The sequence below is a fragment of the Lepidochelys olivacea genome (assembly GCF_965140295.1).
Source record: "Lepidochelys olivacea isolate rLepOli2 genome assembly, chromosome: 7".
Lineage (NCBI taxonomy): Eukaryota > Metazoa > Chordata > Testudines > Cheloniidae > Lepidochelys > Lepidochelys olivacea.
In genome coordinates this window covers 126,455,637-126,475,155 of record NC_140417.1, presented here as the reverse complement: position 1 = coordinate 126,475,155, position 19,519 = coordinate 126,455,637, and the positions used below count along the sequence as shown (strand labels likewise).

Sequence of the window (19,519 nt, the reverse complement as noted above, 5' to 3'; positions counted from 1 at the left end):
GCTCCATGATTTTTCCGGGGACTGAAGTGAGGCTGACTGGCCTGTAGTTCCCAGTATCCTCCTCCTTCCCTTTTTTAAAGATTGGCACTACATTAGCCTTTTTCCAGTCATCCGGGACTTCTCCCGTTCGCCACGAATTTTCAAAGATAATGGCCAATGGCTCTGCAATCACAGCCGCCAATTCCTTTAGCACTCTCGGATGCAACTCGTCCGGCCCCATGGACTTGTGCACGTCCAGCTTTTCTAAATAGTCCCTAACCACCTCTTTCTCTACAGAGGGCTGGCCATCTATTCCCCATGTTGTGATGCCCAGCGCAGCAGTCTGGGAGCTGACCTTGTTCGTGAAGACAGAGGCAAAAAAAGCATTGAGTACATTAGCTTTTTCCACATCCTCTGTCACTAGGTTGCCTCCCTCATTCAGTAAGGGGCCCACACTTTCCTTGGCTTTCTTCTTGTTGCCAACATACCTGAAGAAACCCTTCTTGTTACTCTTAACATCTCTCGCTAGCTGCAGCTCCAGGTGCGATTTGGCCCTCCTAATTTCATTCCTACATGCCCGAGCAATATTTTTATACTCTTCCCTGGTCATATGTCCAACCTTCCACTTCTTGTAAGCTTCTTTTTTATGCTTAAGATCCGCTAGGATTTCACAGTTAAGCCAAGCTGGTCGCCTGCCATATTTACTATTCTTTCGACACATCGGGATGGTTTGTCCCTGTAACCTCAACAGGGATTCCTTGAAATACAGCCAGCTCTCCTGGACTCCTTTCCCCTTCATGTTAGTCCCCCAGGGGATCCTACCCATCAGTTCCCTGAGGGAGTCGAAGTCTGCTTTCCTGAAGTCCAGGGTCTGTATCCTGCTGCTTACCTTTCTTCCCTGTGTCAGGATCCTGAACTCAACCAACTCATGGTCACTGCCTCCCAGATTCCCATCCACTTTTGCTTCCCCTACTAATTCTTCCCGGTTTGTGAGCAGCAGGTCAAGAAAAGCTCCCCCCCAGTTGGCTCCTCTAGCACTTGCACCAGGAAATTGTCCCCTACGCTTTCCAAAAACTTCCTGGATTGTCTATGCACTGCTGTATTGCTCTCCCAGCAGATATCAGGAAAATTAAAGATCAAAGCAGATTACCTAGGAAATAAACAAAAATGCAATCTAAATCTTGTACACTAGGCCAGATTTGAATCAAGCAGTGTCTCATCCTGTAGATAGTACAAATAGTTAACCAAGCTTCCATTCACAGGCAGGCTTCCTTCTTTCCCCACCTGGGACCTCCTTCTCCAGTTCAGTCTTTGTTCCTTAGATGTTTTCAGGTGCTGTGTTGTAGAGGAAGTAAGGCCGCTTGGTGATGCCACTTCCTCCTTTTATAGCTTCTTCCATCTTGCTGGAAAGATATTTCGCTGTGACCTGAGTTAAACAGTCCCTATTAATTGGTTAGTCTCTAAGGTGCCACAAGTCCTCCTTTTCTTTTAGTCCCTATTGTGTAGTGTTATCTCTGAGAGATTTCTATTGTACCCAGTTCCTGGGGTAATCCTTGTGAGTATGTGTATTTTCCTCAATGGGCCATTAACGCTGTTTGGCCTTTGCATTGTTGTACCTGAACGGCTGGTTAGGGGTGTTTTTAACTTCACAACATACTTCAGTAACAGACACATGGCAAAACTTCATAACTCTAGATACAAAGATAGCACATACAATTTAACAGGATATTAATACTCAGCAGATTAAGACTTTTAAACTGATACCTTACAAGGCATACTTTGTGAAAAACACATCATAATCCTGTCACCATGGTAAATACGGGGTGCAGAGCGTCACACATGGTGAGCCAGGCAACGATGTATGTTGCCTGTCTCCTGCAAGCACTGCCCGCTATGGGAAATTAGCGACCCTCACAGTGGTGGAAGGTGAGAACCCTTTGGCAGGAAGGGCAAAACGAGCAAACCCCTCCAGCCACTCCTCCCCGTCTGACACACAGCAACCTCGAGAGCCGCAGATTATTAAAATGCTCCTTATGTGTATGTGTGTTGGATTGAACGGGTGGACACAGGTTAACTGGTGTAATGAGTGATATGGCATGTGGGCTCTGTGGATGCAGCTTCACATTTGGGATGGATCAAAAAGTGAAATGGATTTGTTGGTTCTGATTCTTCTCTGGAGAATTTTTGTTCAAATCACAAACAGACCTTCCAAACCTCATGTGTTGCACGACTTAGGGTCACAGTGGATAATCAGCTAATCGTGAGCTCCCAGTGGGATACTGTAGCTAAGAGGATGAACACCGTCCTTGGATGTATAAGCAGGAGAGTATCAAGTAGGAGTAGGTAGGTGGCATTCCCTCTGTATATAGCATTTGTGAGAACATTGCTGGATCCCGTGTCCTGTTCTTGTGTCCAAAATATGATCTGAAGGCTGGAAACAGGCCATATAGGAAAAGACTTACGAAGATCAGTCTATTTAGTTTACGCAAGAGAAGGTTAAGAGGTTTCTTGACTCTGGTCTACAAGCACCTACATGGGAAACAGATTTATATGTTATTTCATATTTTTATCAGTAACGTGGAAGAAACCATAAAATCATCACTGGTAAAATTTGCAGAGGGCACAGAGAGTGGGGGAGTGATAAATAACGCAGAGGACAGGTCACTAATACACAGAGATCTGGATTGATTGGTAAGCTGGGCACAAGCAAACAATGTCTGTTTCAATACAGCTAAATGTAAGGTCATAACCTGAAGAACAAAGGCTGCCAGCCATATTTACAGGCTGGGGGGCTCTTTCCTGGGAAGCAGTGACTCTGACAAAGACTTGGGGGTCATGATGGATATTATTAGCTGCGATGCTGTGGCCAAAAGGGCTAATGCAGTAGTTCTCAACCAAGGGTCTGGGGCTCCCTAGAGGGCCTCGAGCAGGTTTCAAGGGGGCCTTCCAGCAGGGCCAGCCTTAGATTTGCTGGGGCCCAGGGCTGAAAGCTGAAGTCCCACCACATGGGGCTGAAGCCCAGGTCCTTGTGCCCCGCAACCTGGGGCTGAAGCCTGAGCAATGTAGTTCGTGGGGGCCCCTGTGGCATGGGGCCCCAAGCAATTGCCCTGCTTGCTACCCCCTAACGCCAGCCCTGGCTTTTATATGCAGAAACCCAGTTGTTGTGGTACAGGGGGGCCATGGAGTTTTTATAGCATGTTGTTGGGGGGGCCTCAGAAAGAAAATGGTTGAGAACCCCTGGCCTAGTGCAATTTGTGGCTCTATAAACAGAGGAATAGCCAGCAGATATAGGTGTGCGGAGGTTGTATTACCCCTCCATTTGGAACTGGTGTGGCTGCCACTGTAATGTTGTGTCCAGCTCTGGTCTCCACACTTAAGGACAGATGGTGAGAAACTGGTGAGGGTTCAGAAAAGAGCCACAAGATGACCAAAGGGTTGGAAAACCTGCTAACAGTGAGGCACAAGGAGCTCAGTCTATTTACCTTACCAAAGAAAAGGCTAAGGGATGACTGGATCCCAGGCGATAGCTACCTACAGTGGGAACAGAAAGTTGTTAATAGAGGCTCTGCGATCTAGCAGGCAAAGGTATGACTAGATCCAGTAGTGGGAAGCTGAAGCTAGATAAATTCAGCCTTGAAATAAGGCACAACTTTTTAACAGTGAGGGTTATTAACCATTGGAACAACTGACTTAGGGCTGGGGTGGATTCTCCATCACCAGAAACTTTTTAAAATCGAGATGGTCTTCTAAACTATCTGTTCTGGTTCATCCAGGCTCGTAGACCTGAAACAGGAATTAATTCAGGGACATCCCATGTCCTGTGTTGTACAGGAGGTCAGACTACATGGCCACAGTAGTCCCTTCCGGCAGAGGCACCATAGTGATGAGTCGCACCCCATCACACATGGTGGAGAGTGTAGGCACAGGGTCACCCCGATATAAGGGGAGGATAGAGGACTGTGGGAATGATTGCCTGTCTCAGAGATTTGAGAGAGTGAGGGACACAGAAGGTGGAGAAAATGAAACCAGGGTATGCAGAGGCCTTGTTTGCAGAGGGTTCTTGTGCCTTCCAGGACTGGACTCCAGAGTCAGTGCCCCTGCAGAAAGGGGCTGACCAGCAGCATGGGTGGCTTCAGGCCCTGCTGTTAAAGGTACTTGAAACCCAAGAGAGTGGGAGGCACAAGGGTACCAGAGGGACTGTATGACCCGGGTAGCAGAGCAGCCGTTGTGCCTGTTCAAGTCGCTGGGGGGGGGGGGGGGTGAGTCCACAGAAACCACAGAGAGCAAGAGGGGAAGCAAGGCATCAGGACCAGGAGGATGTTACACCTGTGGGCGACAAGAACACTGGAAGGCAGTGTCCCTACTGGGATGGGTGACAGAAACCTCACCCAGAGAAGGGGAAGATAAGAGAGCCCCAGGGAGGGGATGGGTGTACTGGGCCTGTGGGCAACAAGGGCACCTGCAGAAGGAGTGCCTGGACCTGAGCGGTGGGGTTGAGACTGGCCCTGGGGAAGGGGCTAAGCAAGCGAAGGATCATGGAAGGCCCTTAGCCAAAGGGAGGCAAAGAGTTGGCTGTCAGTGCCATGAGGAGGGCCATATAAGAAGGTACTACCCCCCTGGGAGAAGGCAGGGTAGCAAAGGGGTGCCCGGGAATGAGGCTAGGTCAGAGACTGTCAAGAGGGATGTGGCAGTGATGACTGAGGACCTGGCAGAGAGCCATCTCCCACATCCAGCAGGGGGAGGTAGGGAGGTGATGGATAAGATGACTGGGATGGAGAGGACCCAGATGGACAAGGGAACTCACACTGGAGCAGGACAGGCTGTTGTAGGGACCCAGACCCTGGAGGAGGAAGGCAGATTATTCCTCCTGGTAGAGAACCTGAGGCAGGAGAGGGATGTCCTGTTGGCACAGCTGCGTGGGAATCAGGGGTGGTTATACACCCCCTGGGGCAGTCAGTCTTAAGGGAGAGGGTGTGTGATGGGGCATCTGCCCCACACTGGCCCATAGGGGGTTAAAAGCTGCCCAGGGGAGGTTGCACTGGAGGCAGCCAATTAGAAAGGGGCTGAGAGGAGCAGCCAATCATGGTGGCAGGCTCATATAAGAAGGGCTTCAGGGAAGAGCAGAGTTCAGTAGCTGACTGGAGCTTGAGGGGAGAAAACCAGGATCCTAGCAGAAGGAAGGCACACCAGCTCCTGGGACAAAGCAGAGCTGCAAGCAGGGACCAGGGGAGCTAGAGAGAGCTCCTGGCTGGCTGTTAGGGCCTGCAGGCTGAGGCCCTGAGGTAAGGGCAGAAGAGGGTGCTGGAGCTGCATGGTGTAACGATGCTGCCCGTGGGAGCCAGCTGAGGTCACTCAATCAGGGAGAACTGCAAACAAACGGGGCAGACAAACCCCACACGCTGGTGGATATTAGATTTAGCCTGTGGTGGACTTAGATTTACCCAGCCAGCCCAAAACAGCTTCTATAGCCCCTCCCTGGGTACTTAGACGTCCAAATAATGCAGTTCCCTTAAAGTGCCAGCCTCAGGCCTCTGTCCAGACACACATGTCAGATATGATGATGGTTACTGAAAATCTTATCATATAACAGAAAGGTTCTTCCAACCCCAAAGGATCAGCCACATGCCCAGGTCCAATTATAATTTAGATCTTGGCCAAAATACACGCTATAGTCAGTTCTTGTTAACTAAACTAAAATTTATTAAAAAAAGAAAAGAGAGAGCGTGCTGGTTAAAAGATCAATATACAAACAGACTTGAGTTCAATTCTTGAGGTTCAGATACACAGCAGAGATGAGCTTGTTGTTGCCAAAAGTCCTTTTAGAAATAATCCATAGGTTATAGTCCAATGTCCGTATTCAGGGTGACTCCAGTCAGTGACTGGGGATCTCAATCCTTATGGCTTAAGGTTTCCCCCTCTTGAAACCCAAAGCAGATCTGAGATGAGGAAGGATCGTGTCCCAGGGTTTTTATACATTTCCTGCAGCCTTTTGGCCTGAGAAAACAATAGGCTTAACTTTCCTTCTCCCAGACACCGTGGCAATTATCCAGGGTAATTTATCCATTAAACCAGTCAGATACAGGTTACCACAGCCTTCAAAGAGACATATAGACAGCAGTACGATTTCACTCAAGTGTCGTCCTAAATGTTAATATTCCTCTTTTGATCTTTGAATCAAAGTTACAGCCATAGACAAGACTTCTTTGCTGACATCACAAGACCTGAACAAACATCTACCTTTCTATCTCTAATAATGCAGGCTTGCATTTCAAAGCTCTATTCATTTACATCTCTTCCTAACCAGTCTTTAAAGTTCGGCCATGGGTCAGGTCAGTCTGTGAGTTAATTAACTCTGGCCTTGTCACCTTTCAATGAGATAGTATATTACACTCTTAACGTCACACATGGGAAGCAGCCCTGGGACAATAGACTGCAGTTGCCACTGAGGGAAGTGACTGGACAGAGATTGCAGGTCCCCCAGAAGGGGGGAACGCAGAGTGTGGCAGAGCTGGAGGGCAGTGTCACTGAAGAGGACCCCGCGGTCCTGGGAGTGGCACAAGTCTTGGAATGAAAGTGATGGCGCTGAGGCACCACCAGAGAAGGGTGCAATGGCGAAGAGAGCTAATGCCCAATGGCGAAGAGAGCTAATGCCCAAGGAGGTGCTAGAGTGGTGAGTGAACCCTATCACAATGAGGTTTTCTAAACTTTTTATCATTTTTGTCACTCTCCTCTGGACTCTCTTCAATTTGACCAAAACTTTCCTCAAGTGTGGTGCCCAGAATTGGATACAGTACTTCAACTGAGGCCTCACCAGTGCCAATTAGAGTGGGACAGTTACCTCCCATGACACTCCTGTTAATACACCCCAGAATGGTATTAGCCTTTTGTTTTCCAGCTGCATTACATTGTTGGCTCATATTCAATCTGTGATCCATTATAACCCCCAGATCCTTGTCAACAATATTGCCACCTAGCTAGTTATTTCCCATTTTTTGTTGTTGTACATTTGATGTTTCCTTCCTAGGTGAAGTACTTTGCACTTGTCTTTATTGAATTTCAGCCTGCTGAATTCAGACCAATTCTTCAACTTGTCAAGATCATTTTGAATTTTAATCCTGTCCTCCAAAGTGCTTGCAACCCCTTCCAGCTTGATGTCATCTGAAAATTTTAAAAGTATACTCTCCAAGTCATTAATTAAAATATTGAATAGTACCAGACCCAGGACTGACCCCTGCTGGTCCCCACTAGATACATCCTCCCAGCATGACTGTGAGCGATTGATAACTACTCCTTGAGTATGGTCTTTAAATCAATTGTACACCCACTTCACAGTAATTTAATCTAGATCACATTTCCTTAGTTTTCTTGTCAGAATGTCATGTGGGACTGTGCCAAGAGCCTGACTAAAATCAGATCTATCACGTCTACTGCTTCCCTCCTATCCACTAGCCCAGTAACCCTGCCAAAGAAGGATATTAGATTGCTGTGGCATGATTTGTTCTTGACAAAGCCATGCTGATTATTCCTTACAACTCTCATATCCTCCAGGTGCTTACATATTGATTATTTAATAATTTGTTCCAGTATCTTTCCATTGAAGTTAGGCTGACTGGTCAATAATATCCTGGGTCCTCTTTGTACCCCTTTTTAAAGATAGGTACTATGTTTGCCCTTCTCCAGTCTTCTGGGACCTCACCAATCCTCCAGGAATTCCCAAAGATAATTGCTAATGGTTCCAAGATTTCATCTGCTAGTTCCTTAAGTACCTTAGGATGAATTTCATCAAGATCTGCTGACTTGAAGATGTCTAAATTATCTAAATATTCTTTAACCTGATCATTCCTCACTTTGGCTTGCTTTCCTTTCCCCTTGTTGTTAATATTAGTTGTGTTGAATATCTGGTCACCATTAACCTTTTTAGTGAAGACTGAAGCAAAATAAGCATTAAACACCTCAGCTTCCTTGATGACATCAGTTATTAGCTCTCCTTCCCCGTTAAACAGCGGACCTACACTTTCCTTGACCTTTCTCTTGCTCCTAATATATTTAAGGAACATCGTCATATTGCCTTTTATGTCCCTTAGGTGTATCTCATTGTGTGCCTTAGCCTTTCTGATTTTGTTCCTACATGCTTGTGCAGTTCTTTTCTATTCGTCCTTAGTAATTTGTCTATGTTTCCACTTTTTGTAGGATTCCTTTTCAATTTTCAGGTCTTTAAAGAGCTACTGATGGAGACATATTGGCCTCTTACTATTCTTCCTCTCTTTCCTTTGCATCAGAATAGTTTTCAAATGTGCCTGTAATATTGTCTCCTTGAGAAACCACCAGCTCTCCTGAACTCCTTTTTCCCATTAGATTTTCTTCCCATGAAACCTTAGCTACCAGTTCTCTGAGTTTGTTAAAGGCTGCTTTTTTGAAGTCCAGTGTCCTAATTCTGCTGCTCTCATTCCTTCCTTTCTTTAGAATAATAAAATCTGTCATTTCATGATCACTTTCACCCAAATTTTTTTCTACCTTCAGATTTGCTACCAATTCCTCTGGGTTGGCCTGAGTCAGGTCTAAAATAGGTGTCCCCCGGGTTATGTCCTTCACTTTGCTGGGGACAACATTTTGTTCCAGATAGGTGCCAACTCTGTGGATGCTCCAGCCCTGAAGCACCCATGGAAAAAAATTATAGGGTGCTCAGCACCCACCGGCAGCCAGCTCTCCCCTTCCCCCCGTGCTTCCCATCCGCCGGTGGCCATGACGATCAATTCCTCCCCTTCCCTCCCAGAGCCTCCCGCCCACCGCAGATCAGTTGTTCTGTCGCATGCAGGCTGGAGGAGGGCGAGGAGTGGCAACAGGGCACTGTCAGGGGAGAGGGCAGAACTGGTGGGAAGGGGCAGGGGTGGGAGTGGGGTGTGGGATGGAGCGAAGGCAGGAAGAGGCGCGGTGGACTCGGGGCTTGGGGGAAGGGGTTTAGTGGGGCCTGGGGCAGAGCTGGGGGTTGAGCACCCCTGGGGCTTGGAGGAAACCGGCGCCTGTGGTCTCCAGTATGTTCCAAGAACTTACTGGAAATTTTGTGTTGCACCATATTACTCTTCCAACATGCAAAATGCTGTGCTGCGTGTATCCCCTGCCTTAACCACAAGACCACTCTCTTCTCACAGTCAGAACGCAACCCAAGCATCCTGATACCCTGTGTCTGGGAAATAGCTGTATAAAGCCAGTGGTAAAGCATGTGTCCTGTCCCCTCTAGGGACTGTCATGTTTGATTTTTCAGCTTGGGGGCCAGATGTATTATTTCAAACAGAACAAGGGGCCACAGTCAATACTTAGGGATGGAGTCTCTGCCTGGTCCACTCCCTTGGTGCTGGCCAGCTGCAGCAAAGGGAGTAGAAACTACCCATAAGTGCCCAACTAGGGAGTCTCCAGTGAACACAGAGCCAGCATAGCTGGCCTTACATCAAATTCCCTGCAACCCCTGGTGCGGAAGGTATAGAAGGGAAATGGCTGGAATGTGCTGTGACCATTGCCAGCTGGTGCACGTTAGAGTTGTTTAAGTCTGTGCCAGGCCCGACCCCAGGTTGTTCAGGTCTGTGCCAGGTCCGGAGCAGAGAATCAGAGCCATAACAGGGTGTCTCTTCTCAGCATCTCCCCTTTCCTCCTCTGCTGGGCTGCCCTGGTGCCTATGCGTAGGGCTAGGAGCTCGCTGAGATTCAGGCAGAGCCAGTAAAGCGCCTATCCTGTTCTTCCTGGGGTTCCCACAGGCCACCAGGGAAGCAGGCAATGGAGCAGCTAGAGCTACTCCCTGCCATATACTCTGATAGCTCCGGTGGAAGAGGTCAGTGCCGAAGGTCCTGGGTTTGTTTAACCAGAACAATTTGGCAACTTCAACATAAATTTCTGAAATGTTTTGGGGAACCTGAATTGGTATTTTTGTCGAACAAAAGTTCATCCAAAAATTGTACCCAGCCCTAATCAGGACTGAGCAGCACCAGCAGAGGGGTTTGTGTGGGCTGTGGAGGGGAAAGGGAGTGAGTCTTTCTCAAACCATGCCCATATTGTTCAGCTCTTACAAATGTAAACCAAAGCCCCCTATATTCGAGCTAGGTGAGTGCACTTACCCCCAGTGCTTTTTTCAAATCCACTCTCACTGGAAAGTCCCTGCACACTGTGGGGTCGTTCTGGGGTGATGGGAAGTCTGTCTGGATGCACGGGAGCAGAGTGCGGGGAAGGGGTGGGAGTGCTGTCATGTGACACATTTTAAACTGGCCAGGACAGAGCTCTAGGTGAGATATAACAGGGGCAAGTCTGGTGAGTGAGATTGGCCCAAATGGAACCTCTGTGCCTCTGACTCAGAGCACTCTGGCTGCTGCTCTTTCTCATTCCAGGTGATCAGGGGGATTATTTCCGGTTGCTGCTGCCTGGCACTTACACCATCACTGCCTCAGCGGATGGGTATCGACCACAAACGGTGACCATAACAGTTGGCCCAGCCGGGCCTTCGCTGGTGAGTTGTGCTGAATAATCAGCAAGGGCTGTGTCAGGACATCTCAGAGTGAGTGAGAGATGTGCCCCTGATGGGGCAGTGGGCGAATGACACACTCTGCTGGTTCGGGTCATGTGGTGCAGTGATGGGCAGAGGTGGGAGAGAGATGTGTGGTGCAGATAGTGTCTCTGGCCATCCGGCCTCGGCTGTGGTTCCCTGCTGCCAGCAGATGGAAACAGGGAGCAAAGAAACCACACGTGACCAAAGGTGCTGAGTGGGGCTGTTCTACTCACACGTATTTTTCTGGCTCTCGGCAGTGGAGAGAACTGGCTGGGCGAGACTCCTGCCAGGTGCCTTTCCCCACAGCCTTCCCCTTCTTGTCAGGGTGAATTAAGTTTAGACGGGGAGGGTGTGCTCCCTGGTGCATGACCAGAGCCTTGGCTTGGGACAGACAGAGGCAGTCCTGCTCCACGGGGCAGGCGAGACCCATGGTTTCACTGGCCTGGCATAGCTCATTTCCTGCTTTGTGACCAAAGATATTTTCAGCCCCACAGCAGGGCCCTCAGTCTTCTCTGAGACAAACTCTGTCAGGGTGAGGCAGGGACATGTGCTCACAGCCACTTGCCACACTGCTCTGGGCAGTGGTGTAACCAGGGAGTGTGAGATCTGCTGCTGGAATAGTGCACCCACAATTCAGGCTGGATGTTTATAAATTGGAGAGGGTTCAGAGAAGAACCATGAGAATGATTAAAGGATAGATAACCTGCCTTACAGTGATAGACTCAAAGAGCTCAATCTGTTTAGCTTCACAAAGAGAAGGCTAAAGGGTGACCTGATTAAAGTGTGTGTGTGTGTGTGTATATATACACACACACACACACATACACCCCTAGGGAGGTGGTGGACTCTCCTTCCTTAGAGGATTTTAAGGTCAGGCTTGACAAAGCCCTGGCTGGGATGATTTAGTTGGGGATTGGTCCTGTTTTGAGCAGGGGGTTGGACTAGATGACCTCCTGAGGTTCCTTCTAACCCTGATACTCTATGATTCTATGATAACATATATACTTACATGAGGAGCAAGAGAAAAGTATAACATGATCCAGTCGCTGGAAGTTGAAGCTAGACAAAGTTAGATGGGAAATAAGGCATACATTTTGTGAATAAATTAGCCATTGGAGCAGTTTACCAAGAGTCATGGTGGATTCTCCATCACTGATAATTTTGAAATCAAGATTGAATTTTTTTACAAAGCTCTGCTGTAGGTATTATTCAGAGGCCATTCTCTGGCCTGTGCCGCACAGGAGGTCAGGCTGGACGATCACGATGGTCCCTTCTGGCCTAGGAACCTGTGACTATAAAAGCAGAAATGCTTTGAAATCACCGGTGGCTTTGGGGATAGGTGATTTTTGTGGAATTTCCACAGTCTCAGCAGGTGTTTTGTCTCCTAGTGTCATAGGAGCTGTCATGGGGCTGTTCTGCTGCACCACAGGTTATAAGTGTTAGTCCCCACAGCACTCAGTGAAATCACTACCTTTCCCCCACCGTTAATACTGTTCACTGTTATATATTCTTCCTATCTCTCTGTCAACCGGCCAGCACCCTGCTCAGCTCGTCCGCCTCCTGGGGGAAGGAATTATAGCTACTGTTTTTCTAAAAATTGGGCTTTGGCCTTTTTTGTGCCTTTGTTATGAAGAAGCCTGGAAATTATTAAAAAATCCTGCTTATTTTGTGTGCTAGGAATAGCAGGTCTGGTCACATCTAGTTTCCCTGGAAGAGTTCTTGGGGTCTCATCAATGTGTATTTCAAAATCTCTTTCACCTGGACTGAAGGGGGGATGTACTGAGTCTTTAACAAAGGTTTCCTTGCTCCAAAATCTTCATTACTCTTGGAAGTTAAATGTGTATTTAAACTCTGCGCACGTGCGCACACACACACACACACAGAATTTTAAAGAGCTCAGCTGAAATCCTGTCCTCTCTCAGCTGTTCACATTTTACTTTCTCAACTCTAGTAGAGTCCTTATTTCACTAGGTCACCTGTTACCATAGAGTCTACTAGACTAGAGGAGACCTAAACTTCTAATGTGAAAAACAAGCTGGGGGGGGGGCTTTAAAATATATCTGTCTGGCCTTGTGTGTCCATCACAGAGAGGCAGAAAAAGGCACACATGAGTCGTTTCCCCTTTGCAGGTCTCCTTTCAAAAAAGCATGGGCCTTTGGTGCCCTGGGAGCATTCTACATTCGCAATGTAGGTGTTTGACAGCATAGGTGTGTCAATGGAAAATCAGGTTCTAGCTGGTTTGACCACTTTTGTTCCCGTCATGTCACAACATGCCCCTTATCAGCTTTGCTTGTCTCAGCCTTGAAAGCTAGAACTCTGTCCTGGCAACCAGGACTGACCTCTCTCCAGGCCTGAGCTTGCAAGGGATGAGCAGAAAGAGACATGCTTTTCTTCCTTTTCATGCCAGGTCCATTTCCAGCTCAAACAAGACACACTAAAAGGGCCCACGGAGAAAAAGGCCCCAGCCACCAGCTTGAGCAGCAAAGCGCTTCAGAAGAAGGTAGTGCCGAGAGCAGCCCATAAGAAGACACAGAGATGAAGATGGCCCAATCAGCCAAGAACTGGAGGAGTCCTATGAAGTAGCTGAGATCAAGAACTCCAACAAGTGAATGTCCTAACACGCAGCATAACAAGCCCAAATTGTCTAGTTTATTAAATGCAGAAATATTTAACTCCTGAGCAAATAGTGAACTCATTCAGAAAGAACTGCAGCAGTCTGAGTCTGAGAGCCCTTGGGCCAGTCAGGTTTCAGAGTAACAGCCGTGTTAGTCTGTATTGGCAAAAAGAAAAGGAGTACTTGTGGCACCTTAGAGACTAACCAATTTATTTGAGCATAAGCTTTCGTGAGCTACAGCTCACTTCATCGGATGCATGCCGTGGAAACTGCAGAAGACATTATATACACACAGAGACCATGAAACAATACTTCCTCCCACCCCACTGTCCTGCTGGTAATAGCTTATCTAAAGTGATCATCAAGTTGGGCCATTTCCAGCACAAATCCAGGTTTTCTCACCCTCCGCCCCCCCCCCCCCAAACTCACTCTCCTGCTGGTAATAGCCCATCCAAAGTGACCACTCTCTTCACAATGTGTATGATAATCAAGGTGGGCCATTTCCAGCACAAATCCAGGTTCTCTCACTCCCTCACCCCCCTCCAAAAACCACACACACAAACTCACTCTCCTGCTGGTAATAGCTTATCCAAAGTGACCACTCTCCCTACAATGTGCATGATAATCAAGGTGGGCCATTTCCAGCACAAATCCAGGTTTTCTCACCCCCCCACCCCGATACACACACAAACTCACTCTCCAGCTGGTAATAGCTTATCCAAAGTGATCCTCAAGTTGGGCCAGTCAGTCTCTCTGTCTCCTACATCTCTAGGTCTGTGTGTTGTCCGGGCACGTACCTGGGCCCTTTACCATTGGACTGGCCTCAACAGGCCATACTAGAGGTTCAAGCAGTAATGATTAGATCCGATTCTGTTCGGAAGCAGGGGTGCTGAAACCATGGATTTGGGTTGTTATTACTACTTCCAGCCAGGAGGTGCAGCAGCGCCCCAGCACTCCTCGTTTTAGCACCTCGGTTCAGATGCTGGGTTTGTGACACTTGTGGGTGAACACTATTGCATTTGCAGGCTGTGGGAATGAATCCTGGCTCTAGTGCTGTGGGTGTGACTATTAGTCTGCGCCCCAAGGAGGCGGGTGTGAGGTGTGGACCCTGAAGCTGAGGGAAGGTCAGGCTGGTGGCGCCGTGTGAAAGCAGTCAGTGATATGGCCAATGCTGAACATGGTTTGTGCCCATGAACAGTCTGGCTAACGCTGGTTAGTGACTCCAACAGCTAAGAGTTCATTGCCCCTGTAGCCAGATCTCATGTCATTGTTCTTTTGTTGTATGGATGGGACACTCTGTGTACCTGGCTTGGCTGGTTCCCTCCTTCCCAGCTCTCTACGTAGTAGGACATCCCAGAGTGCACTACCCCATGAGGATTACTGAGCCACCAATGGGATGTAGCCATCAAAAAGGCTAGTATGATCCTAGGATGTATCAGGCGAGGTGTTTCCAGTAGAAATAGGGAAGTATTCATGTCATTGTACAAAGCAGTGGGGAGATCTCATCTGGAATATTGGGCAATTCTGGTCACTCTTGTTAAGAGAGAGTAATTCAGACCGGAACAGGTGCAGAGAAGGGCTGCTAGGATGACCTAGGGAATGGAGAGTGTATCTTGTGAGAGGAGATTAAAAGAGCTGGGCCCGTTTAATCTAGTTACGTAAAATGAAGGCTGAGAGGGGAAAGGATAGCTTTCGATAAATACAGCAAGGGGGCAAACACCAGGTAGGGTGAGGAACTGTTTCAGCTAAAGGACGACGTTGGCACAAGAACCAAGGGCCATGAGTAAATTTATTCTGGAATATAAAAGAAGTTTATTAACTAATAGATGAGCAAGGTTCAAGGAACAGCCTTCCAATAGGAGACGTGGTGGCAAACAACTTAATGAGTTTTAGGGCAGAGCTTGGTCTAGCTATGAATAGCATTATATAATGGGGTTGTCCATGATAGCAGGGCCTGGACTCGATGCCCCAGGATGCCCCTTCCAATCTGATGTTCCATGAGCTGCTGATGCCACCCTGAGACTCAGTGTTGCAGGTTTCTTGTTCTTTTGGTTTTTGCAGTGTAGATGTACCCTCAGACGCTATGGACAGGCAGCCTGGGAGGCTTGGATTTACAATGTGCTCAACACATAGCTGTGGTGTGAAAAATAATGTTTGTCGTAACTGGGTCCAATAAGTCATGGCCCAGTCACAAAAACATGGTACTATTTGGTACTGCAGGCAGAGTTGTTACACCCTAGGGCACTGAGACACTGCTCCAGAATCCAAGGGGGTTCAGTTGGGATGCAAAAGCAGCAAAGACAAGACTTGATGTTTCTAGAGTAAAACACAAACAGGTAAAACATTTTTGGCATTCTTTAAATTAGGAAAAAAGGCACATACACAGCTTTCTCTTCCTTTTGTAGCTCAGTTTTATGGTCCTACTACAGGAGATCATACCTACATCCAGTTCTGGTGTCCCCTCGGAACTTGCCTTCTGTAGCATGCTGCGGAGCTGTGAGCCACTGTGTTACCTCTCTGCTTCAGCAACAGTGTTTTGCTGACGATCAGACTGTCAGCTCCCCGTCACATCAGCCCGTCTTCCCCACCAGCAAACTCCTCAAGGCTCTCCCGCCCCAGACCTCACCCAGCAAGTAACAGTCAGTGCGCTCCAGCCCTCAAGCTCCTCAGATGTTTCCCTGCAATGCACAGCCCCTACCATGGTACATTCACAGAAGATACTAAGTTCACTGCTCTGTTGGCGTCTCTACATCACAGCTTATTAATTTAACTGGGTAAATACCCTTGAAACCCAGCACTGAATTGGGATATAGGAAAATTAGAGAGTTTATTAATAAAAGCAAAGCTTTTGACACGGTCTCCCATAGTATTCTTGTCACCAAGTTAAGGAAGTATGGGCTGGATGAATGCACTATAAGGTGGGTAGAAAGCTGGCTAGATTGTCGGGCTCAACGGGTAGTGATCAATGGCTCCATGTCTAGTTGGCAGCCGGTATCAAGTGGAGTGCCCCAAGGGTCGGTCCTGGGGCCGGTTTTATTCAATATCTTCATAAATGATCTGGAGGATGGTGTGGATTGCACTCTCAGCAAATTTGCGGATGATACTAAACTGGGAGGAGTGGTAGATACGCTGGAGGGGAGGGATAGGATACAGAAGGACCTAGACCAATTGGAAGATTGGGCCAAAAGGAATCTGATGAGGTTCAATAAGGATAAGTGCAGGGTCCTGCACTTAGGACGGAAGAACCCAATGCACAGCTACAGACTAGGGACCGAATGGCTAGGCAGCAGTTCTGCGGAAAAGGACCTAGGGGTGACAGTGGACGAGAAGCTGGATATGAGTCAGCAGTGTGCCCTTGTTGCCAAGAAGGCCAATGGCATTTTGGGATGTATAAGTAGGGGCATAGCGAGCAGATCGAGGGACGTGATCGTTCCCCTCTATTCGACATTGGTGAGGCCTCATCTGGAGTACTGTGTCCAGTTTTGGGCCCCACACTTCAAGAAGGATGTGGATAAATTGGAGAGAGTCCAGCGAAGGGCAACAAAAATGATTAGGGGACTGGAACACATGAGTTATGAGGAGAGGCTGAGGGAGCTGGGATTGTTTAGCCTGCAGAAGAGAAGAATGAGGGGGGATTTGATAGCTGCTTTCAACTACCTGAAAGGGGTTCCAAAGAGGATGGCTCTAGACTGTTCTCAATGGTAGCAGATGACAGAACGAGGAGTAATGGTCTCAAGTTGTAGTGGGGGAGGTTTAGATTGGATATTAGGAAAAACTTTTTCACTAAGAGGGTGGTGAAACACTGGAATGCGTTACCTAGGGAGGTGGTAGAATCTCCTTCCTTAGAGGTTTTTAAGGTCAGGCTTGACAAAGCCCTGGCTGGGATTATTTAATTGGGGATTGGTCCTGCTTTGAGCAGGGGGTTGGACTAGATGACCTTCTGGGGTCCCTTCCAACCCTGATATTCTATGATTCTATGAAAAGAGCATGGCTTAAGTGATACAGTTAAAGAGATAAACGTAGAGATGGTTACAAGAAAATAAAGTGAAAAAACACATTTAAAACTTAATCTAGCAAGATACAGTCTGTTCAAGACGGCTTCTCTCAGCACAGTCTCCTTTTCCAGCTTATTGCTGGCCAGCCTGGCCAGGACTCATCACAGAGATAAAATCACTTGTTTTCTTCATCTCCTAAAGTGAAAGATAAAGATGGATTCTCGCTCTGCCCCTTATGTTCCCACAGGGATGTCTTTGTCTCATAAGTCAGGAAGGCTTCCTGAGCACTCAGTCTCTTGTGTCTCTCTGGAGTGCAGGAGGCATGTTTCTCTGTCTTTGAGTATGGGCTCAGGATAATCCCTGCTGGTTTAGCTTGATGGCTTTTGTGTACTGCTAATGTAACTGGAAGTAAACCCTTTGTCTAGGACAGACCTCCTTACCACCTTTATCTAGGCTAGGCTGTCTGGTCTTAAACCATGTTCTAATAACCTCATGCAGAGGGAAATGATAACTTCCCATATAACATTAACACAGGCACTTTACAATATTAATAACCAGCGTGTTACTAGTTTTCATACCATACCTCACAGGGTGTATTTTGTACAAAAATGCTTGCAGTAAGGTGTAGGGTGTGAATACAGGGGTGCCTACCGTCACACGTCCCATCTTCATCCTTTCCATTTCTCTCCTTACCTCAGACCTATCCAGAGACATTACCAAACTGTCTTGCAAACTCCTCCTCTTTCCCAGGTGTCTCTTGGTCTCATCTCCATCACTCCTGAGCCACCCAACAGCCCATCACATGAGCCCTATTCAGCATCAGTACTCTCAGGGACAAATCCCTCCTTGGCTCTGTCTTCTCCCACACAAATCACTGACTCTCTGTCTTACTGGGCTGCAGTGAGCAACTCCACCTCAAACCTCTATTTGCTTCCAGATGCTGCTTCCCTACAATGTCTCCTCCTGAGAAAGGACCATGGCTCAGGCCTAGAAAGAGGTGGTCACTTTTATATTGTCTCTGTTGCCGGGAGGACACTGGGTAGGAGCACATAACTACATCCATTTGTGAAAGTGATTTCACGCTGACTGCCCACACTGGGTGTGGGAGGCATACAGGTTAGTTTCCCACTTGTAGCCAAGGCTGGATTCAGATTCTCTATGCTCTCCTCCTTGAGGCTGAGAGAAAGCAAGGAAGAGGCTGAGCCATTCAACCGCTCTGTGATTTAACACCACCTTCCCCAGCCAAGTCTGGCTGCCTCTCCCCATGTTCTTGTCTCTTCTTATTTTCAGCCAGATTTTTTCATAAGAACCTGTCAGCCATTGATTGTAAACAAACATTCATGTATGAAAAGTGTTTAAACTGAGTGCGCAGGGAGAGGTCCAGCTCTTGGCCTATCAGGCAGCCTGTGGCCCCTGTTGCATGTAGCATGACTGGGGTATATTTGTCTGTCTGTTGGTGTAATTCAGAATGCAGGCTATTTGGGGCAGGGCCTATGGCTTCCTCTGGTTGTCCAGAGCTGACACCACTCAGGGAGTAATAACCAGGCATCACACTGTTAGCTGGACATGTTACGGGTCCCCATTAGCTGCAGGACAAGAGCACACTCATCACCCTCTTGTGCCGCTGGAGAGTGTGACAGGAAAAAGTATGTGTCTGTCTTGCTTTTCAATTTCAGCAAGATCCAGGGACTCGGGATTCCTTTGCAGCTCTGCCTTTGGAACAGGGCTGCACGTCCCAGAGGAGTTGCTGGTTTCACCTGCCTATGGCCTGCCTTCACTCTAGGTAGAGATGCATGAAGTCCTATAGTCCTGGGTACAGAGGCCCTTTCATTATAAAACTGCTCCCATGAGCGTGTAACTTTCTGATGGAATCTGCCTCAGACCTGGAATTCGTCCTGTTTATTCTCAGTCCAGTGAGGAATACTTTGTGTGTGGACAGTTTGGCAGAGATCCATTTGGCTCTTTTTGAGTTTTCCATATGTAGGGAAAAAATGGTTACAAAATGTTTCCACTGTGTTTAGCCATTGCTCACTTAAACCTGCTCTCATATAGCCTCAATGTGCTGGAAGACGTGTGGGCTAGAAATGACATTGCTAAATGTATACAGCTAATGTGACCAGCTGTCCCGATTTTATAGGGACCGTCCTGATATTCGGGGCTTTGTTTTATATAGGCACCTATTGCCCCTCCACCCCCGTCGCAATTTTTCCACACTTGCTATCTGGCCACCCTATATACAGCACAAGGTTTTCCACTAATTTTGGGAGGCAGTTCCAGTTAAAAGAGTTGATAGTGTTGGATCGAACTGGGTCAGGGTCTTTTAATAATTAGTAATTAATTAATAAATAAATAATAGTAATAGCCCTGGTAGCACTTCACATCTTCCAAGTGCTGTAGCTA

General features: G+C 47.6%; 1 protein-coding gene across 4 annotated transcripts in view; it reads left to right on the top strand.

Moving 5' to 3' along the window:
- The window catches only part of CPN1 (carboxypeptidase N subunit 1), a 37,892-nt gene extending 24,710 nt beyond the window's left edge, over window positions 1-13,182 (top strand). For all 4 annotated transcript variants that reach the window (XM_084633658.1, XM_084633655.1, XM_084633657.1 and 1 more), the window contains 2 exons: window positions 10,353-10,471; window positions 12,918-13,182. In XM_084633658.1, the coding sequence (XP_084489784.1) occupies window positions 10,353-10,471; window positions 12,918-13,049 (251 nt within the window). In that variant the 3' untranslated portion in view covers window positions 13,050-13,182. The remainder of the gene's footprint in view (window positions 1-10,352; window positions 10,472-12,917) is intronic.
- Window positions 13,183-19,519: the final 6,337 nt, after the last annotated feature.